The 22,154-nt window shown below is 35.8% G+C and overlaps 1 protein-coding gene across 1 annotated transcript in view; it reads left to right on the top strand.

Moving 5' to 3' along the window:
* Positions 1 to 14,498: 14,498 nt before the first annotated feature.
* tlcd3ba (TLC domain containing 3Ba) overlaps positions 14,499 to 22,154 on the top strand; it is a 28,360-nt gene continuing 20,704 nt past the window's right edge. The window contains exons 1-2 of the mRNA XM_062984686.1: positions 14,499 to 14,633; positions 19,829 to 19,912. Coding sequence (XP_062840756.1) covers positions 14,509 to 14,633; positions 19,829 to 19,912 — 209 coding nt within the window. The 5' untranslated portion in view covers positions 14,499 to 14,508. The remainder of the gene's footprint in view (positions 14,634 to 19,828; positions 19,913 to 22,154) is intronic.

Here is a 22,154-nt window from a genome sequence, read left to right as displayed (position 1 = left end):
CTTCTCGGCCGCACATTTCTGACGGAAAAGGTAGGGACAATAAACCGGAAGTGCGTGTTGCTTACCTGCTGTCAATCAAACTGTTTCTCAGCGGTGAAGTGAACGGAGTTTGTGATGGTGACGATAATCAAGGTTTTGTCTAGTTTGTGGAAATCATTTTATCCAGTTGACCCGCTATTGTTTTTCTTGTGGGAAGTTATTAGATTGTTTGTGCAGATGTTTAGACGTGTAAATTTGTTTTGCACTTCTCGGCCACCGTACTGAACAGAGTCAGGGAGATTATTACAAAGTTGTGGAGCTTTGTAAGAAAATGCTCTTCCACCAGTTGTGATCTTTTTAATTCTAGGAACTATAAGTAACCCTGCATCTTGTGAACGAAGTGAACATGCTGGGCTGTAGTGCTCAATAAGTTCACTCAGATACTGTGGAGCCAGACCATGTAGTGCTTTATAAGTTAGTAAAAGTATTTTGTAATTAATGCGGAATTTAACTGGCAGCCAGTGTAGAGATGATAGAACAGAAGTAATATGATCAAACTTTCTAGTTCTGGTTAGCACTTGAGCTGCTGCATTTTAAACTAACTGGAGTTTGTTTATGGCTCTACCAGAGCATCCAGTTAGAAGAGCATTACAATAATCTAACCGAGAAGTTGTAAACCCATGGAACGCAGTTTTTCAGCATCATTAACAGATAGTATATTTCTTATTTTAGAGATATTATGCAAATGAAAGAAAGAAACTCGAGTAATATTATCAACGTGTGCATCAAAGGAGAGATCTGAGTCTAATGTGACACCCAAGTTTTTTACATCTGAGCTGGGAGTAACAGAGAAAGTGTTTAGGTTTAGCACCAGGTTAGACAACTTGTCTCTCGCAGCCTTAGATCCCACAAGTAATACCTCTGTTTTATCTGAATTAAGTAAAAGAAAGTTACACGACATCCAGTTTTTTATGTCGTTTAATTTCTCCTAATGAAAGCATATATAGTGTAAATAATAGAGGTCCCAATACTGACCCCTGTGGAACACCATATTTTACTGTAGTTTCCGAGCATTTATTATTTACATAGACAAATTGAGAGTGGTCAATTAAATAGGACTTAAACCAAGAGAGTGCAAGTCCTTTAACACCTACTGTATTTTCTAGCCTATTCAGTAAAATTTTATGATCGACAGTATCAAACGCTGCACTAAGATCTAATAGAACAAGAAAAGAGACAAACCCATTATCAGAGGACATTAATAAATCATTAACTATCCTAATTAATGTGGTTTCGGTACTATGGTTGGGTCTAAATCCTGATTTAAATTTTTCATGAATACTGTTTTCATGCAAATAAGAACATAACTGTTTAAAAACTACTTTTTCTAGAATCCTATTTCTAGAATCCTACCTTTCTTTACACTGTGTGGGAACAAAAACATAAATCCTCATCCAGACAGGTGTGTCAGTTTCATTTGATTGGGACTTTTTAATTATTGCCCTAACTGTAGATGAGTATGGGTAATACGTATTTTCAGACAATTCCCTGACTTATGAAGGTCAACACACTCTTCCCTTATTTGAATTGTGTTTTCTTACCTTATCCATGTTGAAGAATGACTAAGAAAATCTGACCTCTGTGTGACCTTAGAGGAAAAAAAATAAATAATAATAATTAAAAAAAAAATGTGTCTATCTATTTCTATAGGTGACAATAATTGTGGCACACTGTTTGAATGTTCCAGTAGAAGTATAACTGGGTATACATGTTTATACTGTATTATGACCCTATATTATGTTGCCACCAACCTGAATGTAATATATATTTGCTATGTTTTTTTACAAAGTACAGCGTTGAGGAGGTTGTGTTTGCTAGGAGTATGGTTTTAGAGTAAAATTCATTAATAACTCCGTTACATGTATAATCTCCCACTGCTAATAACATTTGCACAATAACATTTTTTTAATATATTGAATATAGAGAACATAAAAACACCCTAAATATTTTTTTATGTAAAACATTTTAACTGCAAAGTTAATCACTTCTCTGCTGACAGCTTGAGTGAAATGACAAGCTATCTAGCGCTCGCAGTATCAGGTCATTTTGTTTTGATTTCCCGTTGGCTAAACGGATTGTCGGTCATAGAAATAAACCAATAAAATATGGGCAAGCATGCGGAATTAGTTTTACTCAGCCAATCACTGCTTCTACTTTGGCATTTGCGGCGGAGATTTAAAAGTGAAATGAAGCTGACTGAGGCATTTACTGATGCGGAGAGTAAGCGGCTAAAATCTGAGAAAACACACTGCAATGCACTGTAAGGTAAGATTTATAAAATTATTTTAATGTCCCAATGAACGTAAATATTTATACAAGTTTCAACTGCTATTGTGGAAGTGTACATTTGTGAATATGTTTTAATACAAAACCACATTATTGGCATTATTGACCACATTATTCTATTCATTCTGATGACCAAATACTATGTGAAGCATGTTCGCACTTACATTTTATTGGTTTAGATTTATCTAAGTCTTGAGATCTTAAGTGGTCATCCATGACTTCCTGTTTCCCAGAAGTATTAATATGAGGTGACACAGAGGTCATATTCCCATAGTAATTAATAAGCATGAATTAAAAGAACAGGGTGTTGACCCTTTTATATCAGAGAATGACTATAAAAATGGTTACACATTTAAAATTGCCCAAATCCACCAACAAGTTAATGCTGTTAATATAACCAGGGATTTAATAAACTTCTCTTGATGAGGGCATTTGTATTTGGGCAAGTGAATTTAGTGTCTGGGCACACTGAGGATGATGTTCATTAAAGATCATGGGAAATGATTACGTTTTTGGGCCACCAAGGATTCAGATCCACATTTTTTCACCATTTTTCACCTCAGTGGAAAAATAAAAGGTGTGCCAAAACAGAAGCATTTGAAAGTGGCTAGATTCTAATGGTATCAGTTTCTGAGTTTTTCAAAATATAATTCTGCTATGAAGCTACACTGTGTTGTTGCTGGATCTGTCAGCAGGACAATGATTTAAAACATACATTAAATCTACACAAAATGTAGCTCTGTTACAACAGAAATAAGGCTTGTTATGAGCATATTAGTCTTTTGACCTAAATGGGTGAGCTAAAGAATCCACAAGGGATCAGCAGAAATTTTGTATTAGGAAGTGCTCTCAGGTTGCTACAGTCCCATTAGGCATAAAAGAAGAAAACTTACTGCTATGTGGCCAGCAGTTACACAAATTGAAAAATGCGGAAGTTTAAATTATTTTGGCGTGTGTATTTTGGTAGTAACAACAAATAAAATAATTTAGGCATATTAACCACAAAGACATTTGAAACAACTCTTTATTTTAGCACACATACCAAGGGGTCAAGCATTATAGGTGACATTATATATAAATGTGTTTGTACTTGGGTATAACTTGATACAGTTACACTGTATTTTAACATGAAATGTTTTTGTGATTTTTTGTGAATTTTTGTGATTTTTAATTTTTTTTTAATTGCATTTATATTATGAACTGCACTTATTTAAATACCATACCTTTTTTTATGTGGAAACATGAATTTAAATCCATTTTTGGGTTTTAAGATCTGAAAAATTTAGGTGGTGTTACTGTTCAATCATATATTCATATAAAATATTTAAATGATATTTTAGCCATAAAATTCTGCTTAAAAATGTTGAAAACTAAGATGTTGCAAAATGGGGAAGCCTTAAATGTATTCCAATAATAGAAAACTTCAGTCCATAAATTAGGATGCGTCATAGAGACATAAAGGAATATAATTTAGACACTGTTTATAGCATGATATTGCTTTAAAAATACATAATATTGCTTTAAAAATATAATCCATATGTGGTCATTGTGGTGTAGTGACAAGGTCAGTAGTCCTTGCACAGTCATTATAATATAATGTAGTTTGTTAGAAGATTTAGGGCCAGGTTGATTAAAAAGGTTGCAAAGTTGACCATGTATATACAGTGTATCACAAAAGTGAGTACACCCCTCACATTTCTGCAAATATTTTATTATATCTTTTCATGGGACAACACTATAGAAATAAAACTTGGATATAACTTAGAGTAGTCAGTGTACAACTTGTATAGCAGTGTAGATTTACTGTCTTCTGAAAATAACTCAACACACAGCCATTAATGTCTAAATGGCTGGCAACATAAGTGAGTACACCCCACAGTGAACATGTCCAAATTGTGCCCAAAGTGTCAATATTTTGTGTGACCACCATTATTATCCAGCACTGCCTTAACCCTCCTGAGCATGGAATTCACCAGAGCTGCACAGGTTGCTACTGGAATCCTCTTCCACTCCTCCATGATGACATCACGGAGCTGGTGGATGTTAGACACCTTGAACTCCTCCACCTTCCACTTGAGGATGCGCCACAGGTGCTCAATTGGGTTTAGTCCATCACCTTTACCTTCAGCTTCCTCAGCAAAGCAGTTGTCATCTTGGAGGTTGTGTATGGGGTCGTTATCCTGTTGGAAAACTGCCATGAGGCCCAGTTTTCGAAGGGAGGGGATCATGCTCTGTTTCAGAATTTCACAGTACATGTTGGAATTCATGTTTCCCTCAATGAACTGCAGCTCCCCAGTGCCAGCAACACTCATGCAGCCCAAGACCATGATGCTACCACCACCATGCTTGACTGTAGGCAAGATACAGTTGTCTTGGTACTTCTCACCAGGGCGCCGCCACACATGCTGGACACCATCTGAGCCAAACAAGTTTATCTTGGTCTCGTCAGACCACAGGGCATTCCAGTAATCCATGTTCTTGGACTGCTTGTTTTCAGCAAACTGTTTGCTGGCTTTCTTGTGCGTCAGCTTCCTTCTGGGATGACGACCATGCAGACCGAGTTGATGCAGTGTGCGGCGTATGGTCTGAGCACTGACAGGCTGACCTCCCACGTCTTCAACCTCTGCAGCAATGCTGGCAGCACTCATGTGTCTATTTTTTAAAGCCAACCTCTGGATATGACGCCGAACACGTGGACTCAACTTCTTTGGTCGACCCTGGCGAAGCCTGTTCCGAGTGGAACCTGTCCTGGAAAACCGCTGTATGACCTTGGCCACCATGCTGTAGCTCAGTTTCAGGGTGTTAGCAATCTTCTTATAGCCTAGGCCATCTTTGTGGAGAGCAACAATTCTATTTCTCACATCCTCAGAGAGTTCTTTGCCATGAGGTGCCATGTTGAATATCCAGTGGCCAGTATGAGAGAATTGTACCCAAAACACCAAATTTAACAGCCCTGCTCCCCATTTACACCTGGGACCTTGACACATGACACCAGGGAGGGACAACAACACATTTGGGCACAATTTGGACATGTTCACTGTGGGGTATACTCACTTATGTTGCCAGCTATTTAGACATTAATGGCTGTGTGTTGAGTTATTTTCAGAAGACAGTAAATCTACACTGCTATACAAGCTGTACACTGACTACTCTAAGTTATATCCAAGTTTCATGTCTATAGTGTTGTCCCATGAAAAGATATAATGAAATATTTGCAGAAATGTGAGGGGTGTACTCACTTTTGTGATACACTGTACAAACCCAACTTTCAGAACGGAACAGGGATGTTTTGTAAATCGCAATAAAAAGTGTCTCTGATTTTTTAATTCTCTTGAATCTTTAACTGAAAAAGTAGAAAGAAAAGTTTTCCAATGTTTCACTGATTAAGTTTATTGTATTTTGTAAAAAATAAACATGTTTATAATTTAATGTTTACAACAAAAAAGTGGTTTGCAAATGGAATTTTTGTCCATTATTGCTTGATACGAGGTTTTAGCTGCTCAACAGTCTGATTCTCCTCTTCATGCTGCACCATACATTTTTAAAAGGAGACAGATCTGGACTGCAGGCAGGCCAGTTTAGTACAAGCATTCTGTGTCTATGAAGCCATGCTGTTGTAGTGTATACATAGTAAGGCATGGCATTGTCTTACTGAAAAAATCATTAACTTTCTTAGTAAAGATGTCACCTTGATGGCAGCATGTGTCTCTCTAAACTACTAAAATATGCCTCAGTGTCAATGGTACCTTCATACAAATGCAATCACCCAAATAATACTTTGAAATACACAAAATAATACTTTGAAATTTTGCTTGTTTTGAAGATTTATAAACATAAATGATTGATTTATCTCCACCTGCTACCCCTAACAACAATTTGGGAAATGCTTTTTACTGCTCCAGCATGACTGAACCCTTATGCAAAAAGAGAATTCCTTAAAGAGTTTCTGAGAAGAGTGTTGGAGGCATCAAATTTGAAATAAGTTTATGTTTATAAAAAAGTTTATAATCTAAAACATCAAATAGTGTAAAGTATTACTTTTTGGCTATTATTATAACTTTTAATATATGCAAACAAAAAAGGAAATGCACAAATCACTGCATTGTGTTTTAATTAGAATTTCACAAACTACACCACCTTAACTTGAATTGAAATATTTGTGTTTAGACAGCATGGTGACACAAGAAGGTAGTGTGGGTGCTTCACATGTTTGTGGTCCCCTTTGATCACTTTCTTTGAAAAGCTGGTATGTTCTCCTCATGTCAGCATGAGTGTTCTCTGGGTACTCCAATTTCCTTTTACCTCATAAAAGCCCACAGAATATAGAGTGGTTACTATTGCCTCTGTGTGAGAGCTAGTGAGTAAATGAGCACAATGTGTCTAAAGTATAATTTTGCAGTGCTTGTTTCTGGGTGGCACCGGACCCACTGCCGTGCAAGCAAAAATGGTTATTAAAAGTTAAAAAAAAATTTATGTAAAATGGTTTATACCTGTAGTTTTTAGCTCATAGTACATTGTATACTTATTTAAAAACTAAACGCTGTTTATATATAAAATTATTTTTGTTTTACTTATTAAATTTTTGAACAAGGTAATGTGTAGAAAATAGGTAGAAAAGATGGACACTCATGGGTACACATACAATTTTGATTTTAATGAATTGTAAGCACAAATCCCGTCATTTAACTACATTTTTAAAGTCATATATAACTTGACGTATTTTCACACGTGTATTAAAAAAGAAATAGAATCAAGATTAGCGACGTTTTGAATCGAAATATACATGGCGGATGTCTGCAAAAGCCACCTAAACCAGATTAGCCACATATCTGTGGTGCTGAAAGCGGACGCGTCTCAAATCGATTCTTAACCACTGTAAAGCTGCATAGTCTAGGGTTATGATGTAACGCTTGCTATGTCCTTTTTAGTGCACTAGGTATTGTATTGGGAGGCGTTTGGGATCCGGGGATGGTGTGTCACGTTGCCTCATCGTTCAGTACTAGCTTTGTAATTCGGCTCTTTCGGTTTGTGTATGTTCTCCAAGCTGTGTGGATGCTGAGAGCAGTTATATAGAGACAGAAAAACATGTGGACTTCTACCCGCTTTGTGCTCGGCTGTGTCAGCAATTACAGGCCCAGAGAGGACATCGCTTCACTCCGATGTAAATATCTCGCTTATTATTTTTTTGTTGGCATGGTTCTCTAGACTGATCTGCATTGCTCCATCTGCACTGCAACACTGCTTACAGGTGATGTCTACGGATTGTGTGTGTTTGTGGGTAACCCTACGGCTGCTATATAATTCCGATTACACCGGATTAACTGAATCATGCCCTGTAGCCCGGTGATTTATTTCGAGCCACGGGGCCTCAATATCAATCCGTTGATTAACTCCCATTCCTTCATTTGTTTTTTTCAATATATCGTCTTTCAGTGGAAGCAAAGGAAAGTAGGACAATTTCTGTAATAATTACAATCATTAGCAAAATGATTTAACGTGTGTGGATGTGTCTGCGTGTGCTATGTTCAACCTGTTTGCGGCACGGCACGCGATTCTGGACTGATGATGCAGCAGCTAGTGTCATGGAAACAATAGGAAGCATCGTGCTAAACCGTTAGCTAGCTAACTATAAACATTATCAAGCTACAGAGACACCCGTTTTACATTAAAATGCAAGTATGTCATTTTTGGAAGAAAGATCTAATAACATCTGTTTTAGTTACTGTGTTTCCATAAGGTTTAACGTAAAAGCATCTTAAGGTCGATTAATGCACCAAAACAATGACCAAGCAACACTAAAGCATGTCTGAACTTGAAACGTGAGATCACGGTCCTCCGTACATTTTTTTATTGATTCCGCACACATCAAGCTGACGATGCTGCATTTGGACTAAAAGTCCAAATTGCTAGGTATTGCCTTATCTGCATTTCTAGCTCTTGTTTTTTTCAATTTTGAAATTGAAGTGCTTAAAAAATAAAAATAAAACACTAGTGCTATACAAGATGGCCTTGGAAAACTGCTGATATTAAAATGAATTATTAAAAATATGTTTAAAGTTATAACCTGTGATATACATAATCCATCTAAAAAAATTAAAGGTTATGGTATTTTAATTAATTATATGTTCAATAAACGTATTTGTGGGCATAGTGTCAAGTCTTTCAAAATATATCTTGCCATGACTTAAAAAATAATACCTGATGCCAGCTATGATGGATCAGTCATGACATGTTTAGTAAGGATTTAACTATGCTGCCTATGCAATATCTGATGTAAATATGGCAATTAATCTTATTTGAACAAAACAATGTAGACCCTTGATGTTTAAACGTGTGGCTTGTGTCATCCTTATGGGTCAGGTGTGGGCAATTAAGTTTGATAAGCGGCCACATAAGAAACTGGGACTGTTGTGGAGGGCCGGGCGAATGGGCTGAACTTAATTTGGCTCTCTTTATTATTTTTCTCTCTTTATAAAAAGCAGTAAATTGGATGGTTTTAATAAGCTGTTACTGGTATTAGTAGATGTTACAACTAGGCAATGGAAATGTGAAGTAGGCAGAGTAAAACGCATACGTTATATCACTGTTCAATCAACATTCACAAAACAATTTTGCAGTAAAGACCAGTATTAAATTAGCTTGCTACAAAGTGCTATTGCTATTTTGTTTGTAGTCTAATCACCTCATTTGCTGTTTTTCAGTTCCTTTTTCTTTTTAGATATCCTGTTTGGATATTGCAAAGCTGGTCTTGACAGCTCCACCCCTGGATGTGTATAGCTTAATAAAAAGTCCATGTTATTTCAGATATCCATGCCTGCTGTGTTTAGTCTCATAATTTACCATTGACCTCAACGCAGGTCAACGCTAGGTGGTCCTTGGAGGTTTTGGTTTGACTAGGGGTGGTACATCAAATCTAAGAGTTTCAACAGTCACTGTTCTGTTTGTTCACAGGAACAACTTTGAAAAGAAAACTCTTGTTTTAGCGATAGAGAACATAGCAGAATATACACAGTTTTAATGTCCCACATTATAAATATGAAACTGTAACTTTTACAAAATGGCCCAATTTTTCTGGAAATGTGGTTTATGTATATACTTCGTGTCTTTGTGTGTATTGTATTCAAACATTTGTACTGACATATTTGCTCACTGGTGTTAGGGAAAACATACTAGAATATTTTTAGTGTAAGTGCTCCCTGGTTCAAAATTAAATAAGTTCCAATATCAAATTAAAATAATGACCCATGAAACATGAATATGAAACTTAAGCTTGATAGTTTAATTAAATATATTTGAAACATTAATACACAATCACAATAAAAAAAATTCAATGAAATAAGAAAGCTTTGGACAGCATTAGAAACTGTTATGTTTCAGAAGTTATCACTCTGGAAGTCAAAAACATATATAACATGTGGTTGAAAAACATGTGAATGCTGTCTGTGAAGATCTCAGCCATCTGAGGGGTGCATGAACCTCTTCTCTTCTCATCCACACTCCATTGCTTAGTGCTGTTAATAGAAAGCACAAAAGAGAAAGCTGTATTAATTATCACAAACTGAAGGCTATGTATCATAGTTTATTACAAATAGTGTACTGGCTATGCCAACTAAACCATAACAGGTTAAATATCTTAACTGAATTATCTGCTGAGCTAACTAGCTATCATTAAGTGGAGAACGCTTATTATTTAGAATGAATGCTCTTATTAACGAGAGCAAAAATATGGAAGACGAGGCAGGGTAATGTTAAGTTAAATAACGTTACTCATATAAATGACTGATTAACTATTGCACTTAATGAGTTAGCTAGCAAACAAACCTGAAAAATAGAGAACTCTTAGATAGTTTTCCGACAAGTACTTTAGCATTAACAAACATTAGCTACGTTGGTTAAAGCACAAAGCGGTGTAAAAACTTACCGTAATCACGGCTGCAAGGCGTTTCACCGTAGTGCTGGCGTGAAACCATAACTCTGCTCTGTAGTGTCTGCGTCCAGCTCGTTTCTTTGGGTTATTTTGGCTGAAATACTTTAGAAAGTTTCAGTCTCTTTATCTTCGCCTCTCTGTCTTCATAAACTCCCCGCTGCGCCATGGAAGCGATGCTGCGCCCCCTGCAGTCCCTTTAGTGCATTGCATCAATAACGACTAGTCGACAATGAAATTCCACGTCGACAAATGTTTATAGCCGACGTTATCGACTACGTCGAGTAATCGTTGCAGCCCTAATACAAAGTAGGTAAATGTTTAAAAAGAGCAATTAGTACATGATGTTATTTTTGTTATTTAGCATTGTGCGTTTAGAAAATAAGTTACTACTGCGAAATAACTATAACTCTAACTTGTTAAATTATAAACTTGAATATTTTAGAAACAATGACTTTTTTTTTGGCTGTACTGCACTGCAAATGCATCTCTCTGCCCACTGCTGTTGGGCTTGTTTTGTTTGGTATTTTGAATAAGAAGTCTTCCCATTTGTACAGCCTGTGCTTGATTGGCTAAACCCAATGTGGTGCTTCCATTAGTTTGCATAAAGTTGAACTGCTGAAAGCTGCAAATGTTCAGCAACATGCAAAAGTTGATATTGATACAGTTTTTAACGCTATGAATGCTTTTTATTGCTTTTTATTGCTTTTTATTATTTTAATATTTGCAAGGTGGTGCATTGGGTAGCCCTGTAGTCTCACAGCGAGAAGGGCCTGGGTTTGATTCCGTGGCTGGCAGCCAGGGTCCATTCTGCATGGAGTTTGCATGTTATTCCTGTGTTCAGGTGCTTCAGTTTCCTCCCAGAAGACCAAAGACCTGCACAGGGTGTTTCGTGCCTTTCGCCCAATAAATTAGACCCACCCCGACCCTGACCAGGAGAAATTGGTGGTGAAACAGACAAAAATATGTGGTATAAGCATACACATTTACCTTTAGACCTAACAGTCTAAACAGCCAGTTACATACAATAGATTTTGTGATTGCAGGGTAAGCAATTATATTACTCTCTTACTCTTTTTCTTACTTTTCTGATGAGTTACGTTTGGAAGATCCGGTGTTCCGTGGTTGTAGATTTGGTACATTAAGCCTTGGCAAGATGCTTCACATTAAAGAGTTTGAAATGTCTTAACCATCAAGAAAGGATTAATGAGCTGGCACCAGGATGTTTAGCTATTTAACGAAATACTTTATAATACTATACATACTAAATACTATGTAATTTTGAAGATAGGGTTTGGTTTTGAAATTAAATTGGCTGCAGTGGTAATCTTTATTACTGTTAATTATTGGCATTTATTTCTATGCTCCTAGTCTTTTAAAATCAGGGCTGCGTGGCCTTTAATTAAAATTTTAATTGTTAAGCCCTGCAATTCATGATAAAACATTATAAAGACTTGCAAATTTTTCCCTCCAATTTTGCAAGTTTTCTGCTCAGCTGAGCTACTGCTAGTATTGAGCAGGTACACTACATGGGCAACAAGCTTTTAGTCAGGTGTCTGTAAACAAGGGCCTATTTAGTCAAAAAAGCATTTTTGAAGTTAGGCACTGTTGTTGTTGTTGTTATCTTGCAATCAACATTCCAGTTAATCTCAAGGGATAGTCTGGTCAGGCCATGGCTCTGCACAGACAATTGGAGTTCCTCTACACCAAATTTGTCAAATTATGTCTTTATGGACACAATCATAATTAAGCCTTATTCTAACTTTTGCCATAATTTTGGAATCATTTTTATACAAGTCTGTTAGTATTTTATGTTCCTGAAACACCTGAACTTAAAAATTAGGAGGGATGTCAAAATATCTTTAATACCTGTAATAGTCTGCATAAAAGCAAATCAGACTATTTACACTGACCATATGGACTATAGTGTTAGAACCAAGTGTGGACAAAGTCTTTTCTGTCACACAGGAGCCACAAGAAGAGTGAGGCCAGCAGACATATTCTTCATTAGGTGAAAAGCCTGTCTCTTAGAGCTGCGACTCATACCATGCTACTGGCCAAATCAATAGACAGATTAATTAACAAAAAATAATTAATATGACATGATGGTTTCCATAGCCTTTGTAAATTTAAGGTGGACCACCTGTGATTCCATTCACCCAACATACATTCTGTCCCTTTTTTGTAAGAATTTATTGAATGTAGTTATGCATTTAAATGTGATCATTATAAGGTGATAATTAGCAAACTTAATCAGCAGAGCTGTATGCTTACCATTTCATTAGACACTAAGACAACAAAGTGCACTGTAATTCATTGTTACCATATAATAATCCTCTCCTGTCTTCCTCCACTAGTACCCCAAACCTGCCTGAAATAGTTTCATTTGAACTATAACTATACATTTAAAAAAAAAAATTTCATCTGCAATATTATACTAAATTAGGCAATTCTTAACACTTGTTTAAGATTTATTATTTTATTAATGTTACATTTTATTCATGTTTAGTTTTGTTATTCAGAGTGTGTAGAACTTTTGTGCTGTTGACTGCTATGTTTTGCTTGCTGTATTTAGAATCTTCAGGCCTACTGTAGTGAGGAAACAAGACGTTCCATGTGCCCTCCGTTTCTAACGGTCCAGACATTTCTAATGACTGTACCACTGAATGCCATCCTCCAGTCACTTCCACCTCATCCCTTATCTTTTGTCATTCTGACCTTCCTCCCATTTTCTGCAGTAATCTACAGCAGGATAATCTTTTCTGTTTAATAACCTTGTACTGAATGTGGATTAAACCAGGGATCCTGCTTACATGGTTCTTTATGCCATGTGTTCAGTACAGTTTGGTGATTAATAAAGTAGATATCTTAAGAGTTATAGGAAGATGTCCACTAATCCTTGTCATTAATGGATTATTTTTTCTAAGTGGGTTATTTACTCTTGCATGCTGTACTCTGAATGTGCAGGACCACTACTGGGCGCCTACTGGGCGTCAAGGAGTCCCAACTTGACATGTTTAATAATTAAAGACTTAAAATCGATTCTAATTGTTGTTAGTTGTGCATAGAGTTTATTTCTGCAACTTTAATGCAGTCTGTTAGAAGTCCTCGATCACAATCAGCTTTAAGCACATATTCAACAGATTTCTATTAAATTAGCCAATTTGTGCTGTGATTCTATTTTTACATTTACATTTTACATTTTTCTCTTAATGTAGTAATTTCCCTAATTGTAACTCCTCCCTTGCACCCTGCCCTGATCGAGGATAGCTGCAAACATTAATTCACCCCTTTTGACACACGTGCAGTTGCCGGCCGCTTCTTTTTACCCACCAGAGGTGGACTCTCAAAATGAGCTGTATCGTATACTCTTGTCTCGTACTATGCCAGTCCATAAACCATTCATCTTTTGCAGTTGCCCCTACCAGCTGGCCTATAAGGAACTCTTTTAACCTCGCTCTTTTAATGCTTGGCCAGCTTGACAGCACAGCTGAGATTTGAACTTGAGAACCTGAGATCACAGCAGTGGTTAGATTAGTGCAATAGAATTCTTTGCCACCCAAACGCTCTCATGATTGTTACTTCATTGTTATTATCGTTATTATTAATATCGTTGTTCTATTAATTACATAATTTTTAAAATATATTTTGCAATATATTTCATAAGGTTATCTTATCAGTACTGTGATATTTCTATGCACAAAAAAATTTGAGCACTGGATTGTACTAGTTCACAGATTAACTAGGGACTATAAAATATTTGTGCCAAAACCACTAAAAAACAAGACTTTTTATTTTTAAGTACTTCAAGTTCAGACTTTTTATTTTTAAGTACTTCAAGTTTACTGAATCTACATCCTCAAAACCTGTAACAGTGTAGCTAATTGCTGGTGTAGGTATAACATTTTAAACTTAAACTTAGGTTAAGTTTAAAATTTGTCATTTTTTTTGGGGAAGACCCTAAATGCTTATGTGAATTTTAATGACTTTAATGACTGTTTTGGAATGTATCTACACTGGAGGTTTGCTTCTTGTATGATGATAGTATGATGATAGATGCAAGTTGATAGTAGTCTCCAAGTTACCTTTTTTCCTTTACCATATTTACATATGCAAATAAACTGGGTTGACAGTGGTCAGTCTACATGGAACAAAGCTTTGCATGTCACTGTTGGTCGTTCTAGTGCAATGCAGTGTTTTAAAAGCTATGGCTTTCCTTTACAGAGATAAGACTGAGAAAGAGCAGTATTGCAAGGACCATGCTCAGCATCCTAGCAGCCGGCTCTATATTCTTCCCAGGCCTTTTCCTGCTGTCCAAGCAATGTCTAAAACATGTGCCGGGTCTAAAATGGAGTGAGGCAGATGCTGTCATTGTTTCTGCAAGGTACATTTTTATTTGTCCTTTATGCTGTATAACACAGTATATTTTATTTAATATTTCATATGTGTACATATATTTTAGATTTTGTCTGTACTAGGGTTTCTTTAGCAGAATCCCATGTTTTATCATAATTTAGAGGGCTGAGGTGATTAATCAATGTAAATTTGAGACAATAGACATGTGCATAGATTTACACATACGCTACCACAATTCAGCTTATTAAGAGCCATATAAATGCACAGTACCATCATTGTCAAGATGAACCTAGTTTAAATAAAATATATAAAAAAAAGAAGCTTAGAAAGCTCTGGTATTACAAACAAATAACATTTCTGGAAAAAGTTGGGACAATTTGTAAAATGCAATGAAAACAAGAGACCGTAATTTGTAGATTCTCCTTAGCCTTTATTTGAGTACAAAGTAGTCTTATTTGTTTTGACTGACAAACTTGATTGTATTTTGTAAATGTAAACTTTTAGAAAAATTTGATGCCAGCAACACACTTAAAAAAGTTGGGATAGGAAAAATATTAATAAAAAATTTATAGAAAATGTAAATCATTTCACAACAGGGTGAGGCTATCATGATTGGGTATAAAAGAAGGGTCAATCAAAGGCTCAATCTTTGCAAGCAAAGCGGGTTGCGGCCCACCACTTTGTGTCAAACTTGAGACGCGAGAGATTTCTTAATGCAGGAAACTTGGGTATTACACCACCTACAGTACATATAATTGTGAAAAGATTTACAAAATACTAAGAACTATCAGTCCATAAGAAACCATTTTGCTATTTTGATAAATAAAAAGCCACATAGGCTCAGAAGAACTGTAGAAAACTGTAGAAACTGTAGACTGTCCCTTAACGCAGTCGGCTGCTACATTAAGAAATGCAACCTGAAACTCTGTTACACAAAAAGAAAGCTGTACATCACTTCTATGCAAAAATGCTGTTGAGTTCTTTGGCCCTGGGCTCATCTCAGATGGATCAAAATACAGGATTGTGAAGATGAGTTTTTGAAGGTGAAAAAGCCTATTAAGACTATTACCAGCTAGGTGTATAAGCCAACATCTGGCGTGGTATGGGGGTGCTTCAGTGCCCACATCAGTGGTGACTGGCATGTGTGTAAATGGTACCACTGGTGTGGAGGTGTATATTGGGATTTTATAGAGACAAATGTTGCCTATATGCTTGACTGGCCTGCCGGCAATGATGACCATGTACTGTTAAGCAGTGATGTATGAATCAGGACTGGTCAAAAAAATCCACTTGCAAAAATGAAACAATTTGTATCCTTAAATAATTAAAACGAGTTATTAATAGGAAAAGTAATGTAACACAATGGTAAACATGCCTCTCTCACCTTTTAAGTGTGTTGCATGCATTAAAATGGCTTACAAAATAAATATTAAAAGGAATGAACAAATCACAGTTTTTATTGTATTTTACAAAATGTTCCAACCCTTTTGCAAATGGGGTTTGTGTATAAAAAAGGCTAAGCGTGAACAGTGCAGTAAAAAGTGTTGCCTTTGACAAGTGGGCAGTAAAATAACTGCTTTTATACACACACACTGGATATAAAAAAAAGTCCCAGGTTTTTGTGATCAAAATCTGATCAAGATAAATAATTTCAGATTCAATTTCTCCTTTAATGTAATCTATAATCTGTGCACAACCTTGACACAAAAGCTAAAAATAAAGAGGAATTTCAACTTTCAGCACAACGACCCAAAGCAAACCAAAAAGAGTCAAATCAAAAGAATGACTTCACCAAAAGAAGATAAAAAGCCAGAGCCTAGACCTGAATCCTTTTGAAAGTCTGTGGAGTGGCCTGAAGATGACTGTGCACAAGAGATGTTCCTGCAGTGTGACAGATCTCTAGCTCTTTTTTCAATGAATAGTGGGCAGAGATTGCCAAATCAAGATCAAGCCGTGCTGATAGACTCCTACCTAAAAAGTCTGATTGCTCTCACAAAATCAAAAGGTGCAACAAAGTATTAGTTTGAGTGTGTGCATATTTATGCAACCACAATATTGCAAGTTTTTAATCCCCCCCCTCCAAAAAAACCCCAAACAAACCAATCTTTCATCATTCATTCATTTTTTACATCACTAAAACCTGGCATTCTAACAGGAGTGTAAAGAATGTTTATGTTAACCGTATGCTACCATTATTATCAACAGTTAATGCAAATGCAATTTTTTTGTAATATGATGGACTTGGTACTGCACATTCTCACATTAAGTTTGTTAGTTTTCTATATAAAACTCTTATAGGGAACAAATTTCTGGACACTGTGATGATTTGCTGAATATCCTTTGAAAGGAAAATTAATATAAAGGGTGACATATTTTACTTTCCAAAACCCCTGGAATTTGATCAGGGGTTTCTGTCCATTTGCACAAGTCTGTAAAAATTTGTTCAGCATCATTTTTATATGTACATACCCTTCATACAGCACCAGGTGTGCATGCTGGGTATCTGTTCAGCACCTGTACTTAAGCAAACAGTCTGTAATGTGTGGTATGTGCTGACAAACAGAGATAGTACTATAGTTTGTACAATGACAGAGGAGGATATATTTGTCAGGTATCTACAACACACAGTGTATAAAAACTTTTATCACTGTTCAAATAATCTCGGAATGCATTCTGCCAGTCACGAATGACTGATGTGAAACTGCGATTCTGAATAACCACTAATTAACCACTTATTAAGCTTTTATTTTATAAATAATTGTAATTTATTTTATTATGATCCTGAGAGACAGCAAAACATGGTGTAGTTTGATAATATTTCTTATCATATTAATCTTAATTTTTTTTTCACGAAAATTTATTTTTATTTTATAATGTGAATGAAATTAAGCTAAAATGTCTTATATGGGTAAATATTCATTTTTAATTCAAACCTCTAAAATTCTTTACATATGCATTTATAAAATATCAATTGTTAACCAGCTGGCATCTCTAGAAAGTGAAAGGGAAAAGAAACCTAAAATAATTTTTTACTTTTTCTGACATTTAATCAGCAAAATGTTTTTTAAAATAGGTAAAATTAGTAAGTCAGTGGAAAAAAGAATAATTCAAAACAGGATTTATTTACAACCTGCAAAGTAAACTTGAAAAGCTTAAAATACAGTTTTTTTTTTTAGTTAATGAATTGACACAGCTGTAGAAGACACCTGATTTGAAGACAGCTGATTTGCCACCTAATCATTAGTCTAATTTTTGTATTCAAGACATATTTAATATAATCTTAAAATTATATAATCTTAATATAATCTTGCAGTTAAAGTAAAAAGTTTACATGCATGTGTAAGGTAAATTCATGTCATGAATGTCCTGGTGGTTTAAATAATTCCACAACTGTTTTTTTGACTGAATGATGGGAACACATACATCCTTGACTAAAAAACCCTTAAACAAATGTAAGCTGTTTATTTATTTTTTATTTTTGTTTATTGTGGGCTTTCTAAAATATGCAGGGTCACAAATTTTAATTTAGCAATTTACCTATTTACTGCAGGCGACTTTCTGTGCCCATATAAATTGGGATATTTTTTCTGCACATATTAAAGAACATAAACAATTTTTTTTTTAAGGCAAATCATGTAGTCACAAAACAGTTGCAAAAATAATGTTTTTTTTTTTGCATATTTTCATGTAATATTAAGTGGTGCCCAAAATGATAAAAAAAAAAATAAAAATAAAAAAAAGTTATAAATGAAAGACACAAAACATCAACAGACTACAATGAAGAAAGTGAATATATAAGAGGATAGAGCAGACATGTTAAAACCAATTCCAAAAAAGACTGTAAGAACCAATCAACTTAATTTTTTGCATGTATAAACACTCCTAATTTGATTTCTGCAACACATTTCAAAAAGGTTTGGGCAGGGTATGTTTACCACATTTGTTACATCACTTTTCCTTTAACAAATGTTCTCTAATCATTTTGTAACTGATAAGACTAATTATTGCATTTTTATTATTATATAACACTTGCATAATATAACATCTGGACTGTTTTCTCACAGTTTCTTTGCAAATTAGCAAACCTCAAACCAATCTTGCTTGACTGAGCCCGCCGATAATGCTTTTTTTAAGTCCTAATCATGATAGAATTAACTTTTACCTTTTTACCTGCTTAATTGTGGACAAAGTCTTACATTACCCATTTCCAACTTTTTTGCAATGTGTTGCAGATATTAAATTAGGATTTCTTTACATTAGCATATATTTACAAAAAAAAAACCCATAAAGCTGATAACGTAATTAACGTAATTAAATATCTTTTAATGCTATTGTCAAGTAAATGCCCGTAGGACACAGATTACAAATGACTTACTTCTGTTTTATTCTCAATTTACCTTCTTTTTTGTTTGTAAATTTTTGTCACCGGTAAGAATTTGTATACCTTACTAATACAGTTTCGATGTTTCCAGAAACTCTTCCTTTAGAATAAAAAAAATCTTAAGTGGAATCTTTAAAAAGTGATATACATGCAAAAATAGTTTTAGGCAATTTTTAAAATAGGTTAGTCAGTATGGGCAAAATGATGAAATATAGTGATTGTATATTATTTTTATATGGGATTAAATGTTGTTTCTAATTTTAATTGATTATCTCTTTACAGATAAATCAACAAATTCCAACTAATTAAGAATTCAAAACTAATTTAAAAAGTGTAATTAACAATTAAAATTATTCATTGTTTTATCACTGCTTTATCCTAGTCAGGGTTGAGGTGGGTCCGATTAATTGGGCAGAAAACACCTCAGACAGGTCGCCAGTCCTCACAGGCGTCACACATAAGCATTCACACACAAACTGACACCCAGGGCAGCTTTTAGCAGCCCCATTTGGCCTGACTGCATTTTTTTGGACTTGTGAAAGGCAGCAGGGCTATCCACTGCACCACTGTGCTGCCCAACAATTGATTTGATGTTTGCAATTTAATTTTATTTTTATCAGTTGCTTTATCCAGGGTTGCAGTGAGTTGGGTTGGGCACAAATACCCTGTACAGGACGGCAGTCTATTGCAAGGTTTCAGCCACCCCCTTTCCCTTAGACATAGCAAGTATGTCTGTATTGACACCTAGCGTCAGTGGTGAGCTAGCATAATAGAGCACTGCACCACCTGAGCGCATGTTTGGAATAATGTTTCTCTCAATTTTCCTTTACTTGTTTCTACAGACTTGTGTCCTCCATTCAAGCAGTCATGGCTTCCTCAGCTGGGTACATCATTGCCTCATCTTGTGAAGACATCATTAAGGACCAGTAAGTGCCTGCTCACAAAATATAATGAGTGTGTTTACATGCATACAGCATCAACTGCAGCTTCCGGTTTATATAAGTCAGTGAGTAAATTGATTTATCAGATGATGACCATTAGTAAAATGTAGTAAAACTGTTTACTTTTCACTAAAGAGGAATTATTCTCAAAATCAAATTATATACTCATGTAATACCCAATTTACTTAAAATCCAACAATTTTAATGACCCAAAATTGCTAAAATTAAACCGTCTTTTATGTAAAAGCTAAGATTGGGGCTCTGAACCTACAGTGCCATCAGAAAGTATTCACACCCCTTCACTTTTTCCACATTTTGTTACGTTACAGACATATTCGAAATCCGATTTGAGTATAGTTTTCTATTAAAAAATCTACACAAAATAGCCCATAATGACAAAGTAAATACATGTTTTCAGACAATTTTGTAAATCTTTTAAAAATTTAAAAATTTAAATGTAACCCCTCCCTAAAGGCGCCTAATAAAATTTAGGGAGTGTACATCTCAGTACCTGTTAATGTCTGCAAATTAAATATTGTCACTTCCAAAATTGACTACACAATGCAAACAATATAGCGCGGTGCCTCCAAAAATGTTCAAATACTTTAATAAGTATTTATACCTCCTTTTATTAAACAGAAAATAAATGCATTCTTAATACTGAAGCTGTTCATTTTGTACACATGAAGAAAATAAACATAGGCAGAAACCCCAATAAAGAAAATAACAGTAGATACACAAATGTCCTTTTTAAAGAATGTTTATCAAATAACCCAAAATAACCCTTTAAATTGTCTTAGGGTTGTGCTAGTATCAGAGTTACAAGCGCTTGTAATTTAGAAAACGTTGTGGCCCATTTCGTTGGTGCACTTAGAAGATCCAAACGCTGGTGTAGGTGAATCAGAATGATTCAATTGAATCGATACTTACAGGTCCACGAAGCTCACACGAAAAACAGGCGAACAACCACAGCAACCGCTGAGGAGTACTCACTTATAATTCACACGTTGCACAAAGCACTCAGTTCACTCGGAGCTGTAGTCCTCTTTGCTCGTCTCGGTACTCACATGCACTGTCCCATGTCCGGAAACAATCCGAAAATAAATGTTTGGGCCAATATACTTCGTATATCAAGTCGCCAAAACCCTATTTACTCCAAGAAAAGAAAATATTATGAGAGCGAAGAACGGCTCGCAACTCACGTCTCTCTAACTTTCTCCGAACACACCCCCTTTCTTTCAGCCCGCCCATCCTCAATGCTGATTGGCCAACAATGGGGCAATCACACTCCAAAGTCACCTAAATGGTCAAATACTGTAAAGAAGAACAGGAAACCAACAGGCAAATGGCGCGAAATCAGAAAAGGACTCTGGGAAACTGAGTTCTATATCTCTTAACATGAAGATAAATAAATATATATACACAGCATATTTTAAGGGGTCCTACATTCTCCCTACATTCTCCCCCTCATGTCTCAGAAATAAAGTTAGTTCACAACAACTGGCAAATGCAACGCCACAGGTGTACGCATACAGGTCATGCATAAAGCTTGGGAATTACACCACCATGCATGATAACTATTGAAATGCAAGGGAAAATTGTTATTCTCTCCTTTTGGCAACTTAGCACCGCACTGGTGAGTCAACATCACAGGCTCTTTGCTAGAAACACCCAACCTGTCATAGGTTAAGCGCTCAGGAGGCCTTCTATTCCTCTCTGACCTTCTCAGACTTTCTGTTACTCCTGCCTCATTCCTGCTGAGAGGACTATCTATTCTACACTCACTCTGGATCTCAGCTACATCACTTACTGGTGATGAAACTAATGTGTCACGTAAAGTTTCTGGTACAGCTTCCAGGGAATCATACACTACAGGAGCATCTACTCCATCAATAGGTATAGGATCAGGATCTCCTATAGGTTCTCTCAGACTCTCCTCACCCTTCTGATGGTTCTCAGCCCTGTTCTCAGCGTAACACCCATAATCAGAATCACTATCGGATGAATACTGTATGGCATCCTCTAAATCATTACTTGGCTCAGATGCCTTTGGGTCAGAGGTGGCTTTCATGTCTTTAGCCTTTCTCCTCCTGAGTGCTCTTGCTGAAGGTACAGGACTAGCACTAACTTCTGTGCCTAACCTAACTTCCTGTCCAAGGGGCAAAAGATGATTACGGTGCATTACCTTCAAAGGTCCCACCCTATCTATTGGCTTTAGACGATAAAC

Source organism: Trichomycterus rosablanca, chromosome 22 (assembly GCF_030014385.1).
Source record: "Trichomycterus rosablanca isolate fTriRos1 chromosome 22, fTriRos1.hap1, whole genome shotgun sequence".
In the NCBI taxonomy this organism is placed as follows: Eukaryota; Metazoa; Chordata; class Actinopteri; order Siluriformes; family Trichomycteridae; genus Trichomycterus; species Trichomycterus rosablanca.
Note: the sequence above shows the minus strand (reverse complement) of the source record. Positions and strands in the feature narration are given on the sequence as shown.